Here is a 14,707-nt window from a genome sequence, read left to right as displayed (position 1 = left end):
TCCGCACCTGTCCTTGCCAGACCTTCACCGCTATTTGACCCTCTATTTTCATTGTTGCAAACTTTACACCCACTCAGTGTTCTGCTCGCTATTGGATGTCTTTCTAAATGCGGATATAGGCAGAGTCCCATGACTTTGAGTCAAGCCAGGCAAAGAGCCGTCGCATCCGTGCAGAAGAAAGTGGGAGACGTCCTCCCGTCTGTGCGCCCCACCCCACGATTTCTGAACTTCCGGGCCGAAAACACTAAGCTATCGACCGACAAAAGTTCCAGCAAAGGACCGATGATGATCGTGATCGCCAACTTTGTTCACACTTCGCAAGTCGCGGACGATAACAATATCCATGGCCTGACAAATCTCGGGTGAATCTGGCGTAGCACATTATGCGCTCGGTGATATGATCGCACTCAAAAGTTTGATGTGTAACATTCGTTCACGACAACGGTACTAGACCAAGCTACTTAGCATGGAGACTCTGGCTCGGATGCTCCATTCCCTACACTAGAGCTCCAAATGTCGTGCACGTGGCATCAACACATCCGAACAGTCGCTGATCTGTTCCGGCTGACTGTGGGAGCTACGTCTTCTACCAAACACTGCCACACAGCTGTAGCGACATCGAGGTGCCATTTGTATGTAGCAAGTGTTCCGACCAGTCAAACTCGAAGTCGGAGACAAAGAATATGCAGGGCATAGGGTCGACATCATTGCGCGGCGTACAGTAGTCTTACGCCCCCTCCTGCATTTGTTCGATCTACAGGCTACATGATCCTTCAGATGCACACATCATCGTTCCACACATACTACAACACCATTAGGACTTGTTATCATGAGTTTGGGACGATGACCTAGAAGATCGCTCCATCCCTCGATGGTCTCGACTGGGCTGCCCAAAGTCTGAGCGGCTTATGCTGTATAATGAAGTACCATTCAGGGTTTTGTCAGCCAGTTGGTGCAGCTTCTAACATGAAAACAAATTCATTGTACGACAGCTCGGCGATAACACCAGCACTATCAGAGGTTCAGATCGCGGGGTAGGCTCCAACTACAGATTAAGAGTGGCACCCACATAGCATGATCCGTCCTGATTAGGTTTTCTTGAGCAGGTTCTTGCGGAATGCGGCGTCAGAAATCTTGAAAGCGGACGCTCATTCTTCGTATCCCGATAACGGCTATCTCGGCATCATTACATTGCGTGGACATGGTAAATTGTTCTAGCCCTCCTCGTCTGACATTCCTTATATTATCCTATCCATATAGCTTCTGTCTCCGTAGTCGTACGCCCGACAATACGCGCTACTACATACCTCACCTGATGTTTCTCAGATGTGTGGCTTCATTTCGACTATCCAGTTATGCTACCTGCCGAACGCGTGCACATGGTCGCAGCTGACGCCCTTGGGCCCAGACTTGGAGGCGCAGTGCAATCTCGCCTGTCCAATATTGCATCTACGCAACGTGCCCAGGTCTGCAGAATCAACGCCCATAATCCTCTCGCTCTCAACAAAAGCACCCCGCCCCAGTCGGCTCCCCTCCATACGTGTGATGCATGTATGTACTTTACAATGGGTTGCCTCATCTGATCAAGATCGCACAAGCGGTGTAATGGTTGCAGATGAGCTGCCGTACAGCGGCAATGTTCATGATGTGAAGAGGGAGGGTATGAGGATGGTAGGCGATAGGCCGAACGGTGAGCAGATGCGGGGTCAAGCGTTCTGTACTCGACATGTGAGTGGAGCCCGCAGCCGCAGACAGTGGAGTAGATCTCACAACGGTGGGTAAGTCGTCCTGAACGTGGTATGGAAAATCATCGCGTGCTTCCAACAGTCTTGTCCTATCTTTACTCGGACTTGCATTCCACGCTGCACGGTCACTCCTGTTACTTGCAACCATCAGTCAGCAACCGTACTACCATCTGTCCAAGTAGTGCATTCATCTCTGGACCCTATGAAAACGCCACTGACCTCTTCGCAACTTTATTACCTACACAAGCCAGCCATAGCGCGGTTACACTGATTTCAGTGCCAAACGGCTGGACAACACCATTCTGCGAACTGTGGCAAATGCAGCGGGAAGGATTCGCTCAACGAACAAGGGGCGCTTCGGCGCTTACTCACAAAACCCGAGCGTGGCGCTCGACATACCACCTTATCTGTGACTACTGTTATATTGAAAATTTTCACAGACTTTACCGGCAATCTAAGACGATACGGGGTGGCATGGTTTTGCTGTGATCTTCGCTATTACGACTCCGAGAAGGAGTGTGGAGAAGTAAAGTTTATGCCCCGCGGTAGTGATGAACAAAGTTCGCCATGGCTGGCGCCATCCCTGTCGGCGTCGAAGCGAGCACGGTGCGTCAACACAAAGCAAGACTAGGGCATAATAAGACTAGTGTGTGAGGCTGCGGTATTCTTAGCAACTCGCACGAATCCATTTTCCATCCCCATTCCACACGACAGCTTGACGTGGTGAAGCATCGCCACAATGCGTTGCACGTTTCACGACATTACAAATCAGATCCGACGTCGGAAGAAAGAGCGACATGACACACCAAGCCGCCTGTACGCTAAACAAGCACCCCAGATATGTACGATATCAGTCGAATGAGAATCTCACCGTTGTTGAGCCGCAACGGTGTGTTTGTGGCTTACCCTATCATCAACACACCCTTGTCTTGGCTACAACATCTTCCCGAGCGGCAAAATCCCAACAAACAAACCATTGCGCTTATCTCCCCACCACCTCTTCTGTGTTCACAGTCGCTGAACCATGCGCAACGCGTCAGCCACTGCCCGGTCAGATGAGCGTCTAGCCAGCAGCAGTAGTCGGCAGTGTGGGCGATTGTAAATCATCCAGGCAGGGTCCACGGACCCTCCCTTCCCTTTCTCACTCCGAAAATCAGGGTCTAGGTGTCTTTTGGAGTATACTCCGGATTCTGGTGGCGCTTTCATTGGGGCTCGAGGCAAGTGCGATGCGGTGTGTTGGGAAGATTGCGTGCTAGACGAGGCTAGATGACGGGTGGGCTTATTCTGCGGGCCGTTGGGATGCTACTGTGGGAGCTCTTGTGGAGAGAGGGAGGGTTGAGATTGATTTTCCGTGGAGGATAGATCGGATGTGGGCATTACTTGCAGCTTTGGTTGTTAGTTGGGAATGTTGTGCGTCTGGGGCAAAAAGCACGGAGGTCTGTTGATTGCGGGGAGCGAGCGGTGAAAAGATACACGGTACGCGATGATAGCTCACCTGTGGCCTCGCGCGTTGATCATCGCGAGCTTTGCGCATATCAGCAATTAGGTATATCGGATCTTCACTTGACGGACGATATGCAAGAGCCTCGGCCGTGTTCCAAATCAGTATTGTCTTCTCTGACTCCGCGGTCCGAATACAACATCTCCTGCAAAAGTCCGAAAGACGCCATCGCATGTTCGTACCACGGAACCTGGTGTATTCCAGCATCACTGGACCCTGCGGCTCAACTCCATCCGAAAAAAAGAAGGGTCCAAATCTCCGTCCAGACCTACTGGGACCGATCAGCGCTTGAATCCTGACATATGCAACCTATCCCACCCACTGGACCTCCTGCATATACTGATGTTCCAAGTACAACCTGTGAAGTCTGTCGGACATCTCCGAGTGTGACATCAAAGCTTTCGATTCTGATCCACTATACACACTACCAATTCAACTACTCCATTCTCCACATAGTAACATAGAGTGAGCACAGGACACTCCGTTGACAGTTACTTTCTGCACTCCAGTCTCCACAAGTGGTCGTGAGAAAGCCGACGTGAGACATCATTTCGTTTGCGTGGGTGAGCAAGCCCCGCATTGGGCGTGGACTAGATGTTTAGCACTACTTCATCTGCAAACTCGAACTGTTGAGAGTGGGTCTCCCATCTCATCACGTCCCCCCATCCCGTCCACCCCTTATTTACCCTATCCCACCACTTCATCGTCGAACCAAGTCAAGCTTCATCTCGTACCCACAATTGTTGTTCCGACTTTTCGCTTGGGAACCAATGAGGATGTGGATGTGTGAAGCACTACGCTCTGAAGCGCTTCGTTCAGCTCCGCTGAGAGTCACACTGAGCCCATGGCCAAGAAAGAGCCGATGATACAGACCGGTTTCCTACGGACCTAGGACGTAAGTCAGTTAGGAGTTGTGGAGACAAAGATGGAAGTCGTTTGGCGGAAGCTAGGGCTACGTGAGGAAGGCTCCCGATATTTGCGGTCGAATTTGCGGAACGGAGAGGATTCTTGTTCAGCGCGATGGATGCACTGTGATGAGTGGATACGAGGTGGAATGTTTCATGGTGGTGAAGATCTTGACGAAAGTGTCGGACAAAATGCAGTAGAGATGGGCTGCTGTAACGCATTGGAAAAGAGTTATTGTGCATTCAGGCTTCGGTGGCTTCAGCGGTACGCACAATGTGTTGCTTGGATTCAGATTGCACATGATGATCTGTTGTGCGAGTCGCTCTATCCAACTCTACGACATGCCGAACCATCTTTAATCTGGCATATAGACCACAGATACTTGATACACACTCCTGTTCAGCGTCTGCCTACAACGATATTCTTGGCAATGTCACATTTGCAGAAGGCAAGACTGGTGAAGTGAAGTTCGCAGTCGGCAATCCAGTGATGGTGGGAACGCTTGTTGTGACAGGAGGGTAGGGGCTGAGTTCACACGGGTGAGGTCCAGGACGGGGTGTAGGTTCAAATAGGCTGCTGCACTAGGAGATATCAGTACCAGGGCTTATTTTCCAAGGCGAAAGAGCTACCTACGATACGTGTTGGTGTTGGGCATCCACCTACAGCTTGCATGTAACAACCATACGAGAAGTTCTCTTCGAAGTGACAGCTCTGGTTTTTGCGTTAGAGTCACTTTGTGTAACGTTTGATACACTCTATGCTTCACGTATTGTGAAAACTGACTTACCTGCAGTGCATCGGTAGCCCAGCACGGATACCTAGCTGTCGCCAATTGGCATTGACACTGCTTCGTAAATATTGGAATTGGCTCCCAATGAGGGTTTTTCTTCGACGAGCTGGACTCTGGGTCTTCGTCGTCTTCTGAGTTAGGGTCGGGTGTCGTTGTCGATGTGATTGATATGTCTAGCGATGTCGAATCCGGAGTTGTAGCAGTTGAATTTGGTAGGATTGCTGAGAGCGAGATGAGAGTTGCGCCCAGTGCGATTGACGTCTCTGTTGCCTGCGGGTATGGCACCGCAATCACCAACACTGTCAGAGCATTGAACAGGAGAAGATTCTGCATTCTACTGTTGATGGACATTGTCAATTGTGGAAGTCACAGGCGCGCGCCGAGGCTGTGAAGTCAATTGTCTGTACCGTTCAAGTTCTTCGCTCTATCTAAGTGCCCCAGCGCTTCGGTGCCTCGCATCAAATCCACAGTCCTTTACGATGCTCTTGAGATTGAGGTTTCCAGAAACTGCCTAGCAGTACTATATTGCTGCGCGGACTGAGGCTTCTTCCATCAACTTGCGACAGAAATGTGGTCGCGCACGCTGTGAGGCTATACATGGCAGCGCAAGCTGTATAGAAATTTTGCCAAAGCGATTTCCATGCTGTATCTACTCTATCGTTATTGTAAGTGCTTGATAAGATGAGGTTGATTGGCTGCTTCTCACGCATCTTAATCTGGACCTGATATATCCCCCACACAAGGCTAAACTGCCTAAATTGGAGAGGCCATGGCCGCCACGCCGAAGACAGATTTCTGGCGGCACGACCATTGCCAGACGTTCAGACCAAGAGTTGACACGGAATACTCAGCCGTCCATGCACAAAGATTTTCAATACGAGTCCCGTCATGAGAGGCCCAGGTTATCCAAAACGCGTCATTGCGCTGCAGTATGAGCTCTTCTTGCGTCTCAGAGGCGTTCGCCAATTCGATATAAGGAAATACGAGTTTGTCCCCTCAATCGGTTGAACGAATCCTTTGATAAGCCGGGCGGCAGAGCCCATGGATGTGGCGTACACCTCATGCAGAGCTTGGCCCAAACCAGCCTCCTGGCGTACGACGGCCCAGTCAGGATGTCCTGATGGAGGCTTGGTGCTTGGTTACGATCTCAACCCTGTCCTCAACATGTGAAAGTCTGCGTCTCAAGCTGCACTCCGCTGATCAGGGTCTGAACAGTCTCGGCCGCTTGTGTCTTGGAAAAGAGGGGTCCAGGTGTCCAGGTCCGTCGCTAGGTTGTCGTTTTCCTAAAACCTATGTAAGCTTGGGAGGTGTGGCCAGGTGTGCTGAGGTGCTATGATATGCACTCCGCCATCAGCATGAAGCGGAGAAGAACTGTGGAGACGCGTCCACCGTTCAATGTTGTAAATATGGCTGGTGGAGTGATGTGCGGATCTGTATACCTTCGGCATTGCTCTTTGCTAATAGAATCTGCTATCTTCGCCTCGCTCCGATAGGCGATACAAGAGGTACATAGAGATACGTTGAAGTTTCGGTGGGGCGGTGTCCCTGATGGCAACCTACCCCAGCATAACTTTTGCGACGATGGCTATGCGCGGGTCAGCTTCGGACATGGTCTATCGAAATCGAGCTGATTCGGCCATTGATGCCACATGTAGAACTTGACGTTCTCCGAAGTCGAACAGACCAAGATTTGTGAGGCCGTGATTGCACCATGGACAGAACATCCTGGGAAGTGCGACTTAGTAATCGAGGCATGTGATTTGGCGGCGGACGCTCGGACCCATGACGGAGTTGGCGATGTTGAACTTGACGAACTGTCAACGACGTTCAGCGTCGTCGCGTCAACTACCAAACAGAAACCCGTAAGCGTGCTACTCTCATACCACAGAAGTAAATTAGACTATGGTAGATAGTAGCTGACAGTGGTATCACAGCAGCCTAATATCGCGACAATGGCACCATCAAGAGCTGTCCTTCTTCGTCGCATAGCCTCTGCAACCGCAACACGATGCTTACGACCGACGTCCCGTCTTCTCGCCACATCTCCGTCTGCGTTATGCAGAGTAGATCAGTCGTCAGCCTTGCGGTCGCGCCTGTCGCAACAGTCACAGATCCCCACGTTGTGCACACGATCGTATTCGCAGTCAACCGGCGCAGCACCCGAAGCACCGGATTACCTCAATGAGGCAGAATTATACGTCTTCAATAAAATCAAAGCTGAGTTGGAACCTGTGAAACTGGAGGTATGTAATGCTTCCCCGCTTTCTCGCCTTTGGAGATTGCACATGTGCGGAGGTGGCAGCGCTATGCGCTGACTACACCGGTCGCGCGACCGACTACTGCATCGCAAGCATGCATGTCATATCAGCGTTGCGGGGTACATTGCAAGCTATGATGCACGTCAGATCTGTGGACAAAAGCAATATTCTCGCATACCATGGATGTATTTCTACCAGTCTTTGAACGTATGCTAACATGTCTCGAAACAGGTACAAGATATCAGCGGCGGGTGTGGGTCCATGTATGCTATCCAGATCGAATCTCCCAAATTCAAAGGCTTGAGCGTCATCAAGCAACACAAGCTGGTCAACGAGGTGTTAAAAGACGAAATAAAGAGCTGGCATGGCGTGCAGCTACGGACGAAGGCTGCTTGAGCACGGCTCGGTTACGACTTGTGTATATACTGTACGACTAATGTATACGTGGTAGGTATGAAATGAAGCTTTGCCAACTTGAGGTTGGCGAAGCGCAATCACTCGACCGCCTGAGACCGTAACTCGGTCGCGGCAACAACACCATTATGCCTGCTTGCTCTTAAAGCATACTATCGGTTTGCATCATACTCGTTAGCTATTTTGGTCGCAATTGATAGTGATTGCAAGCCACATCGCTTTCAGCTTGCTTAGTTGCAGCCTCTATCACCGACTAGCGACGCCAAACCCGCCGGGCCATCTGCTTGGCATAACGTGCCGCAGTTAATTATTTGACAGAGGGACTAAGTTTATCTCGTATCGATCGTTCTGCCCTACCGATTCAAGGAAATCTTCTGATACATCAGAAATGTACATGATCATGATTGTACATACAGCTAGACGGAACAAAGTATAGCAAAGGTAAAGCACCTAAGTAGCAAAAGGTACTGGGTCAAGTAAAACCAGGAAACTAGGTACTCACACGTTCAGCGATCAATCCAGTTTAGTTTTCAAAACTTGAAACGTTCATTAGACGATCATGCCTACAGGATCTCCAATAGAGCCACCAAAAGAAGCAACCGCTCGATAGACTCGATTGTTTCGACTGATTACCAGCCGCAGTTCATCTTTCCGATGACATTTCAGCTGCACATGCCAGTATGCCTACATATTGCTCGAATCCCGTTGCTCATTTTCCAGTTTGGTCACATCCAAAGCAGCCTCTGAGGCACATTTGGGTAATATCGAAAAAGCTTACAGATCATATGGTAACAACCCGCCTTCAAAGATTCGTGTAATTTGTGATTGAACTCTGTATCGCGAGTTCTCACTTCAGACCAACAGATGTTGTCCTTCAGAAAGCTATCCGACAGTGAGCACTGGAGCGTCCGGCAATTTTGGAAGAACCGCAAGCAAATCGGCAAGAAACAAACTACTTAAGTCGAGCATAAAGAAGATATTATCACCCTTCGTACAAGGTGAGATCGTAGGCGACTTAACGGAATAGTTGAAAGAATCCTTAAGCTATGTTATTACAGGCTTGTTGAAGTAATCTTTTGCTCTAAGGTATGCCGCACTTATCTACAAAGCAGTCCTAATCAACGGACTCGCTCCGTTTCTTCGCACAGCAGTCCAACAAAGAATATCCGTAGAATGGTGATTGGGGCAAAAATTAAAGGGGTTGACCATTGAGGGACCCAATATGCCAGGCAGGCTACCGACAGATGAAGAGAAATTTGTATGCAAATATGATGACAAGAACTGTCATCACCTAGGGTCAGAATTAAGTCGAATGGGTGACCTCCTCGTCCTTGTACGTTCTGACCGAACCTCGGATGTGGCATTGAACCGGCAAGACTATTCTCCATGAACAATACAATAACGAAGCAATAGAGGAACAAGACCATGAAGGCGAGCATACCATATGCTCACACATTTTGTAGACTCTGTGTTTCGTGAAATACTGCCGTAAACTGTCGCGTGTTGCCAGATGTGTAGTAGTTGAGAACCATGCCAATGAGAAAGCAATTCGAGGTTAAGGCGGTGAAGCGTACATTGATTTGCGATGGTAACGATCAAAATCACCATGGCGGTCGCAAGATGTTGGTCGCTCAGCGACAATATGAAGCGGTTGATGCCTCCTTACGCTTCTTTTGACTGAGCTTTCGCTGTGCTTCAATAGGCGTTGGACGAAGCTTAGCAGGTAGAAGGCAGAATGGCGAATTCTTGTTGATTTGCTGGAGACCTCTATAAAGGCTCAATCTGTGTCGCTAAAGTACTTTTCTGGCATTTGAGTACCCAAAATACGAGTACACTATAGCTCCGATGGTAAATAGAGCCGAGAGTATAAACGACACAAGAACCTGACGAGCTGGATATCAGTTGGAAGACAAGGATCGCAGTGACAGTCATGACCAAGTGAGTAGAAGTGCATACTCCATAGCCTGCAACATCGGGTTTCGCTAGTATGGTGGTGTTCCGCGCATCGCAGATGAGCCTGCAAGCCATAAATATCGTACGCACCGGCCATTGGCAACGACCTATCCATATGCGCAAGAACCCACATACCCTGTGAGCTGTGGAGAATTACCGTGTTCGCCTCAGATCCGCAAGTTCAATAACCAATGTCACCGCCTGACGCGTGGGCGTCGGCCTATTCGTGATGAGGACGTTTGTACTGGGGTCCGTCTTACTGTGTATCAGCAAACGTAATTTAATCGATACTGATGAAGGAAAGATATCGGTGGCTTCAGGGAAACCGGCAGGGATAAAAGTCGAACATTGCAAGTTCCCGAAGTCCGGTTATCAACGCGTCACGTCGCGTGTTTCGAAAACCGTTCCTCGGGCACAAACCTCCCGATGTCACCCCCTCGCCACATGTATTCCACACAGAAACTGTACGTTGCTGATCTACGGCACCGATGAATATGTAACACGTATCATGCTGGTGTCATTTGACAATGTTTGTGTGTATGTACAAGAATTCTAGCCGCAAGACCTTTTGAATACCCCCTATCCTTTAAGCCATCGTTCAAGGGCCCTCAACAGTGATGCTAGCAGAGCCGGAGCTTTGGTAGCCCTCAGTGGCAAGGATCTGGTAGTTGTGCGTACCAAGCTTCTGCCCGTACTTGGCCCAAGCATCGAAGTGGTTCTTGACAGTTATGGTACCACCGACACGCTTGCTAGTCCTCACCGACCAGAACTGCTGGAAGGTAGCAGTACCGTCGATAGAAGGCTGGTTGGTGCGGGTCGTCTGGAGAATGTCGTATGTACCACCGTCAGAGGTGACGGAACCCTTCTTCTGAGCAGCAGAAGAGGGGTTGTAGGAACCGTAGGACTCGACTATGTAGTACTCGATAAGTGGGTTGCGGGTCCACCCGTAGAGCGAAACGTAAGAGTTAACGTTGGCAGCGTTCCAGGTACCGGAGTACTTGACTACACGCTCAGAGCCAGGGTTCCTGAAGAAAAGAGTTAGTATCATTGTGTGCGTATGAGTGATAGGAACACCTTACCATCCCTTGCCAGCAACGAAGTTACCAACATTGGACCACTGAACATCGTACTTTCCAGCAGCTCCGTTGTTGTAAGTAACCTGACCTTGGCCGTCGGTCCAGAAGGAGTAGAAGAACCCGTTGTTTGTGCCAGTGCCCGCAGGAGTAGAGCGGGTAGTAAGGTTGGCAGATTCTTCCTGAGCTTGAGCCTCCAGGATGAGGTTCAGGGGCGAGGCAAGAGCCGCGGTGGCGCTGCCAAGGGCGAGGAGGATAGAAGAAAAGGCGACCATGTTGTCTGTTCAAAGTGGAGATACTTGGTGTCCTGCATTGAAGGACATCAGAGACCCTTATATATCAATAGACGTATTGCACTATACTGATCATTGTCAGAGATCGCCAGCTGACAACGGCTACGCATCGGCTTGAAGGAGGCTTTCCAAATTGGAGGACAGTGGTCGGAAGCGCAGGCCTGGCTAGTGCCGTATATCAGCCGCTGTAACTGTGGGGTGCATGGCTACGACCCGTTGCTACGTGTGGAGCCGTGTCCTGAAAACAAGATCAACCCACCGGTTATTTAGAGACCAGAATGGCTGGCTGCATGAGTATGGCAAGGCGAAGTTTTGAAACTTGAAACAGGTCATTTCCGATGGAGATGCGTTTGGTGTTTACCGGTCATGCTATAGGCCCGATAAATTGTAGTGCGACAAGAGTGGAGCAGATAGCATCTTTGTCCAGAATCACACTGACTCATTTTACCTGTCATCCGTTCTTTACGGCTCCAGGATCCATTTTCATCGCAGTCATGCACCTGCTCGTGTGCATGTTGATGCTGCACAAGCTTTCGGCGCGGGATTAAGCTAATTCAAGCATTGCGCCAATCCACGAAGCATGCAGTCAAGCCACTTTATTCTCGCATCAATTGCTTGTCTGCACTTTATCCATCTCGGCATGCGACACGACCAGATGACCAGACATGATGTATTCACCGATGGGGTTGGCAAAAGCATTTTGGTCTGAGACCAAGCATTTAGCCGGTTCCTTAGCAATCCAAGCGTCCTTATGGTGAAGATCGTCATGCTTAACTGCATCGGTCCAGTTGCTTCGTCATGAATAGAGTGCACCAAGATTCTTGGAAGCCGGGGCTTGAATTTGTAAATGTGCGGTGACCTCTTCACTTCCTAGGGTGCCAAGAAGTGAGGTAACGGAGTAGTACGATTGACATAAACTCGCTGCCGAGACCAACAACCGCTGATAGGTATGGCGGTAAACAGGTGCGGCTACGCTCTTGTGGGTATCTCGAAGTAAAGAAAATATTAGCGCGGCAATGCGAACGTATGAGTGGTAAAGGCACATTCCAATCAGCGTCGCTCATTCCATAGCCGATCGATGATTTGGAAAACCGCCGTGACTTGCTTCATTGTATCGCCATCAATGTGCTGTCCAAACCGCTGCTGCATCTTGTCAGGATGCCAGCGCACTCGCTCGGCCTTGAGTAGTGCCACCGAATCCTCTTTCCACGTCTTTGCGTTCCGCAAGAAGCGTTCAATTTCTTCCTTTGACACATGCTTTGCCTTGCCAGAAACTACAGGCCATGGCATGAGCTCACGCACGTTCACATCTGTCTCTCCATCCAGACGTTGAAGGTTCTTCAGACTGTCCCACTTGGTTGTGTAACTGTCCCATGCAGCCTCCGCCTCTTTGGCCTTTTTGCGCTCTTCGCCTCGACGCAGGCTCTGTTCCATGCGGCGCCGTATATTATCTCTCTCGGCCTCTTCTTGCTCTACCTCATGATCAAGCTGACTGCGTTGTGCCTTTCGCTGTTGGCGCGCGCGCTCCCTCGCCTCACGTTCTTCAACGATGTGCTGGTGACTCTTCTCCCACATCTTCGTCCGCACGTAGTCTGCATACTCCTCCTCTGTCATACGCTCCAGCTTGCCATCAGGGCCAGGCTTCGTGTCGGGATATATGTGCACAGGCTGGCCGTAGACGCCTTCCCAATATGCCGCACCTTCGTCATCGGCTAGCGCGTCGAAGAGCGACTCGCGGAAGGCTTCGTCGGGAGCTGGGCCTGGACATGGGGATCCTGCGCCTGACTCATCTAGATTGTCGTACAATGATTCGCGATGGCGGTAGTCAGGGTCGTAGTATGCGCCATCTCGTGTAGACGTGGGGTGACGGTCTTGGTGAGAGGTGCGATGCTTGTGCTTGTGTTTGCGCCTTGAATCGCGGTGGCTGCGGCGCTCTTCACTGTTGCGATCCGACCTACGTTTCCTTGACGTATGGCCGTCAGTGCTGTCGTCTTTGTTTTCGCTTTCATGCCGGTGTGAGCGACGTTTGGAACCGGATTTGAAGTGGAATCGTGAGGCTTTAGCCTTGGTGTAGAGGTCCTCCGCTGTTGCGTCACTAGCCTGCTCCTCCATGATGAGGACTATGATGGCTCAGCAGCCAGTCATGCATGAGTGAGATGGGCAAAAAGGTGCGTGGGCGAAATGCCCACAGTCATTCCAAGGTTGGGAGTGGAGGAGGGCGAGTTGCGGAGAAGGCGCGGAGGTGCTGATGATTTCACTGGTTGCGTGAGCATCTTGGCATGCGATACGCCAACTCGCGATCGCGACTCCAACACCACTCCGACACTAAACCCAACATGTCATTCAAATTCGGCCTCAATGTCAAAAACAAGGGCGCAAACCCACTCGCGAAAGTTGCTGCTGCTAAGCCCGCTTTGGGAAAGAAGAAGAAGCCGCTACTCGATGACGACGAGGAAGATGTAAAGGGCAAATCCAAAGCAGCGGATGGCGTCCAGGACATTGGCGAGCTCAGCTTCGAAGACACGCTTGCCTCTGCCTCATCAGAGTCCTCGAAACCAGTGCCTACAAAGCCAAAGAAAGGACAACCTCCAGCTCCTCCGTCCAAGAGACCCAAGCCGAAAGAAGACGATCCCACGACCATCGCATACTCTGCAAGCGCCGCAGAAGCCGAGCAACGCGCACAAGAGGCACTGGAAGCTGATGCCACAATATACGACTACGATGCTGCCTACGACGCGCTCCACGCAGTAAACGCCGCAAAGAAAGCTGCCGAGCGCGACAACGCCGCGGAACGGAAACCAAAGTACATGGACGCGCTCTTCGAGTCCGCCGAACAGCGCAAGAAAGACCAATTACGAGCGCGCGATAAACTCCTCCAACGCGAGCGCGAGGCTGAGGGCGATGAATTCGCCGACAAGGAGAAGTTTGTAACAGGCGCATACAAGGCCCAACAAGAGGAGACACGAAGAGCCGAGGAGGAAGAGAAGAAGCGGCAAGAGGCAGAGGAAGAGAAAAAGAAGAAATTTGGTATGCAAGGGTTCCACAAGCAGATGCTCGCGGAGCAGGAGCGACGGCATCAGGAGGCTATGGAGGCAGCTGCCAAAGCATTAAAAGAAGGTGTCAAACTTCCTGTTGAAGCAGCCGAGAAGGAGAAGACAGATGCTGAAATCGTGGAAGAGCTGCGTAAACAGGGAAAAAATGTCATACTCAACGAAGAAGGTCAGGTAGCGGACAAAAGTCAGCTCCTCTCAGCAGGACTCAACATTCTCGCGAAACCCAAGCCCGCTTCTTCCGCATCTACGTCCACTGCCGCTGCAAATCAAACGCAGTCAGCATGGACGAAGCCCAAGTCCGGTAAGAACGCGCAACGCGAAAGGCAGACACAGATGGTCGTCGAACAAATCGAAGCAGCGAACAAGCGAAAAGCAGAGGAAGAAGCTGAAGAACAGACGAAGCTGGAACATGCTCGCAAGAGTCAGAAGACAGAGAAGGACATCAGTAGTGCCAAAGAGAGGTATCTGCAAAGGAAGAAGGAGAAGGAGGCTGCCGCTAAAGCTACTGCTGGGAAGTAAAACAGAAGACGATACCCAATATTCCGCATATACATTGAAATTCAGGATTTTGCTTTACAGCATAGCCAGAAGTGACTCGTAGCACTCTGCAAGTTCATATACCAAGCACACACCCATCAGCCAGGATGTTTCCAACGCGCTCGCACAATGTACCCTAAACTCTTCATTCCCTCACCAGCACGACGCTCCAAACCCCATCAGC

At 50.6% G+C, this 14,707-nt stretch overlaps 4 protein-coding genes across 4 annotated transcripts; 2 read left to right on the top strand and 2 right to left on the bottom strand.

Moving 5' to 3' along the window:
* The first annotated feature begins 2,459 nt into the window (after nt 1-2,459).
* On the top strand, nt 2,460-8,078 carry ACET3X_005151 (uncharacterized protein). Its single transcript, XM_069451324.1, has 4 exons — nt 2,460-4,895; nt 4,946-6,804; nt 6,877-7,185; nt 7,432-8,078. Exons 3-4 carry the CDS (start codon nt 6,895-6,897, stop codon nt 7,594-7,596), a joined length of 456 nt encoding a protein of 151 aa, XP_069307195.1. The 5' UTR covers nt 2,460-4,895; nt 4,946-6,804; nt 6,877-6,894; the 3' UTR covers nt 7,597-8,078.
* Nucleotides 8,079-10,165: 2,087 nt separating this feature from the next.
* Nucleotides 10,166-10,915, bottom strand: ACET3X_005150 (uncharacterized protein; the record flags this gene model as incomplete). The annotated part of the gene is made up of 2 exons (XM_069451323.1): nt 10,166-10,592; nt 10,647-10,915. 2 exons carry the CDS (start codon nt 10,913-10,915, stop codon nt 10,166-10,168), a joined length of 696 nt encoding a protein of 231 aa, XP_069307194.1.
* A 1,068-nt stretch (nt 10,916-11,983) lies between these two features.
* On the bottom strand, nt 11,984-13,045 carry ACET3X_005149 (uncharacterized protein; the record flags this gene model as incomplete). Its single annotated transcript, XM_069451322.1, has 1 exon — nt 11,984-13,045. The coding sequence occupies one exon, from the start codon at nt 13,043-13,045 to the stop codon at nt 11,984-11,986; it is 1,062 nt and encodes a 353-aa protein (XP_069307193.1).
* Nucleotides 13,046-13,269: 224 nt separating this feature from the next.
* Nucleotides 13,270-14,505, top strand: ACET3X_005148 (uncharacterized protein; the record flags this gene model as incomplete). Its single annotated transcript, XM_069451321.1, has 1 exon — nt 13,270-14,505. The coding sequence occupies one exon, from the start codon at nt 13,270-13,272 to the stop codon at nt 14,503-14,505; it is 1,236 nt and encodes a 411-aa protein (XP_069307192.1).
* Nucleotides 14,506-14,707: the final 202 nt, after the last annotated feature.

Source organism: Alternaria dauci, chromosome 4 (genome assembly GCF_042100115.1).
Source record: "Alternaria dauci strain A2016 chromosome 4, whole genome shotgun sequence".
NCBI classification, from domain to species: domain Eukaryota; kingdom Fungi; phylum Ascomycota; class Dothideomycetes; order Pleosporales; family Pleosporaceae; genus Alternaria; species Alternaria dauci.
This window is presented reverse-complemented; position numbering and strand designations above follow the sequence as displayed.

Coding starts and splice junctions, on each gene's coding strand:
- ACET3X_005151 (XM_069451324.1), top strand. CDS start 6,895: ATGGCACCATCAAGAGCTGTCCTTCTTCGTCGCATAGCCTCTGCAACC. Junction 7,186..7,431: donor TGGAACCTGTGAAACTGGAG/GTATGTAATGCT, acceptor GTCTCGAAACAG/GTACAAGATATCAGCGGCGG.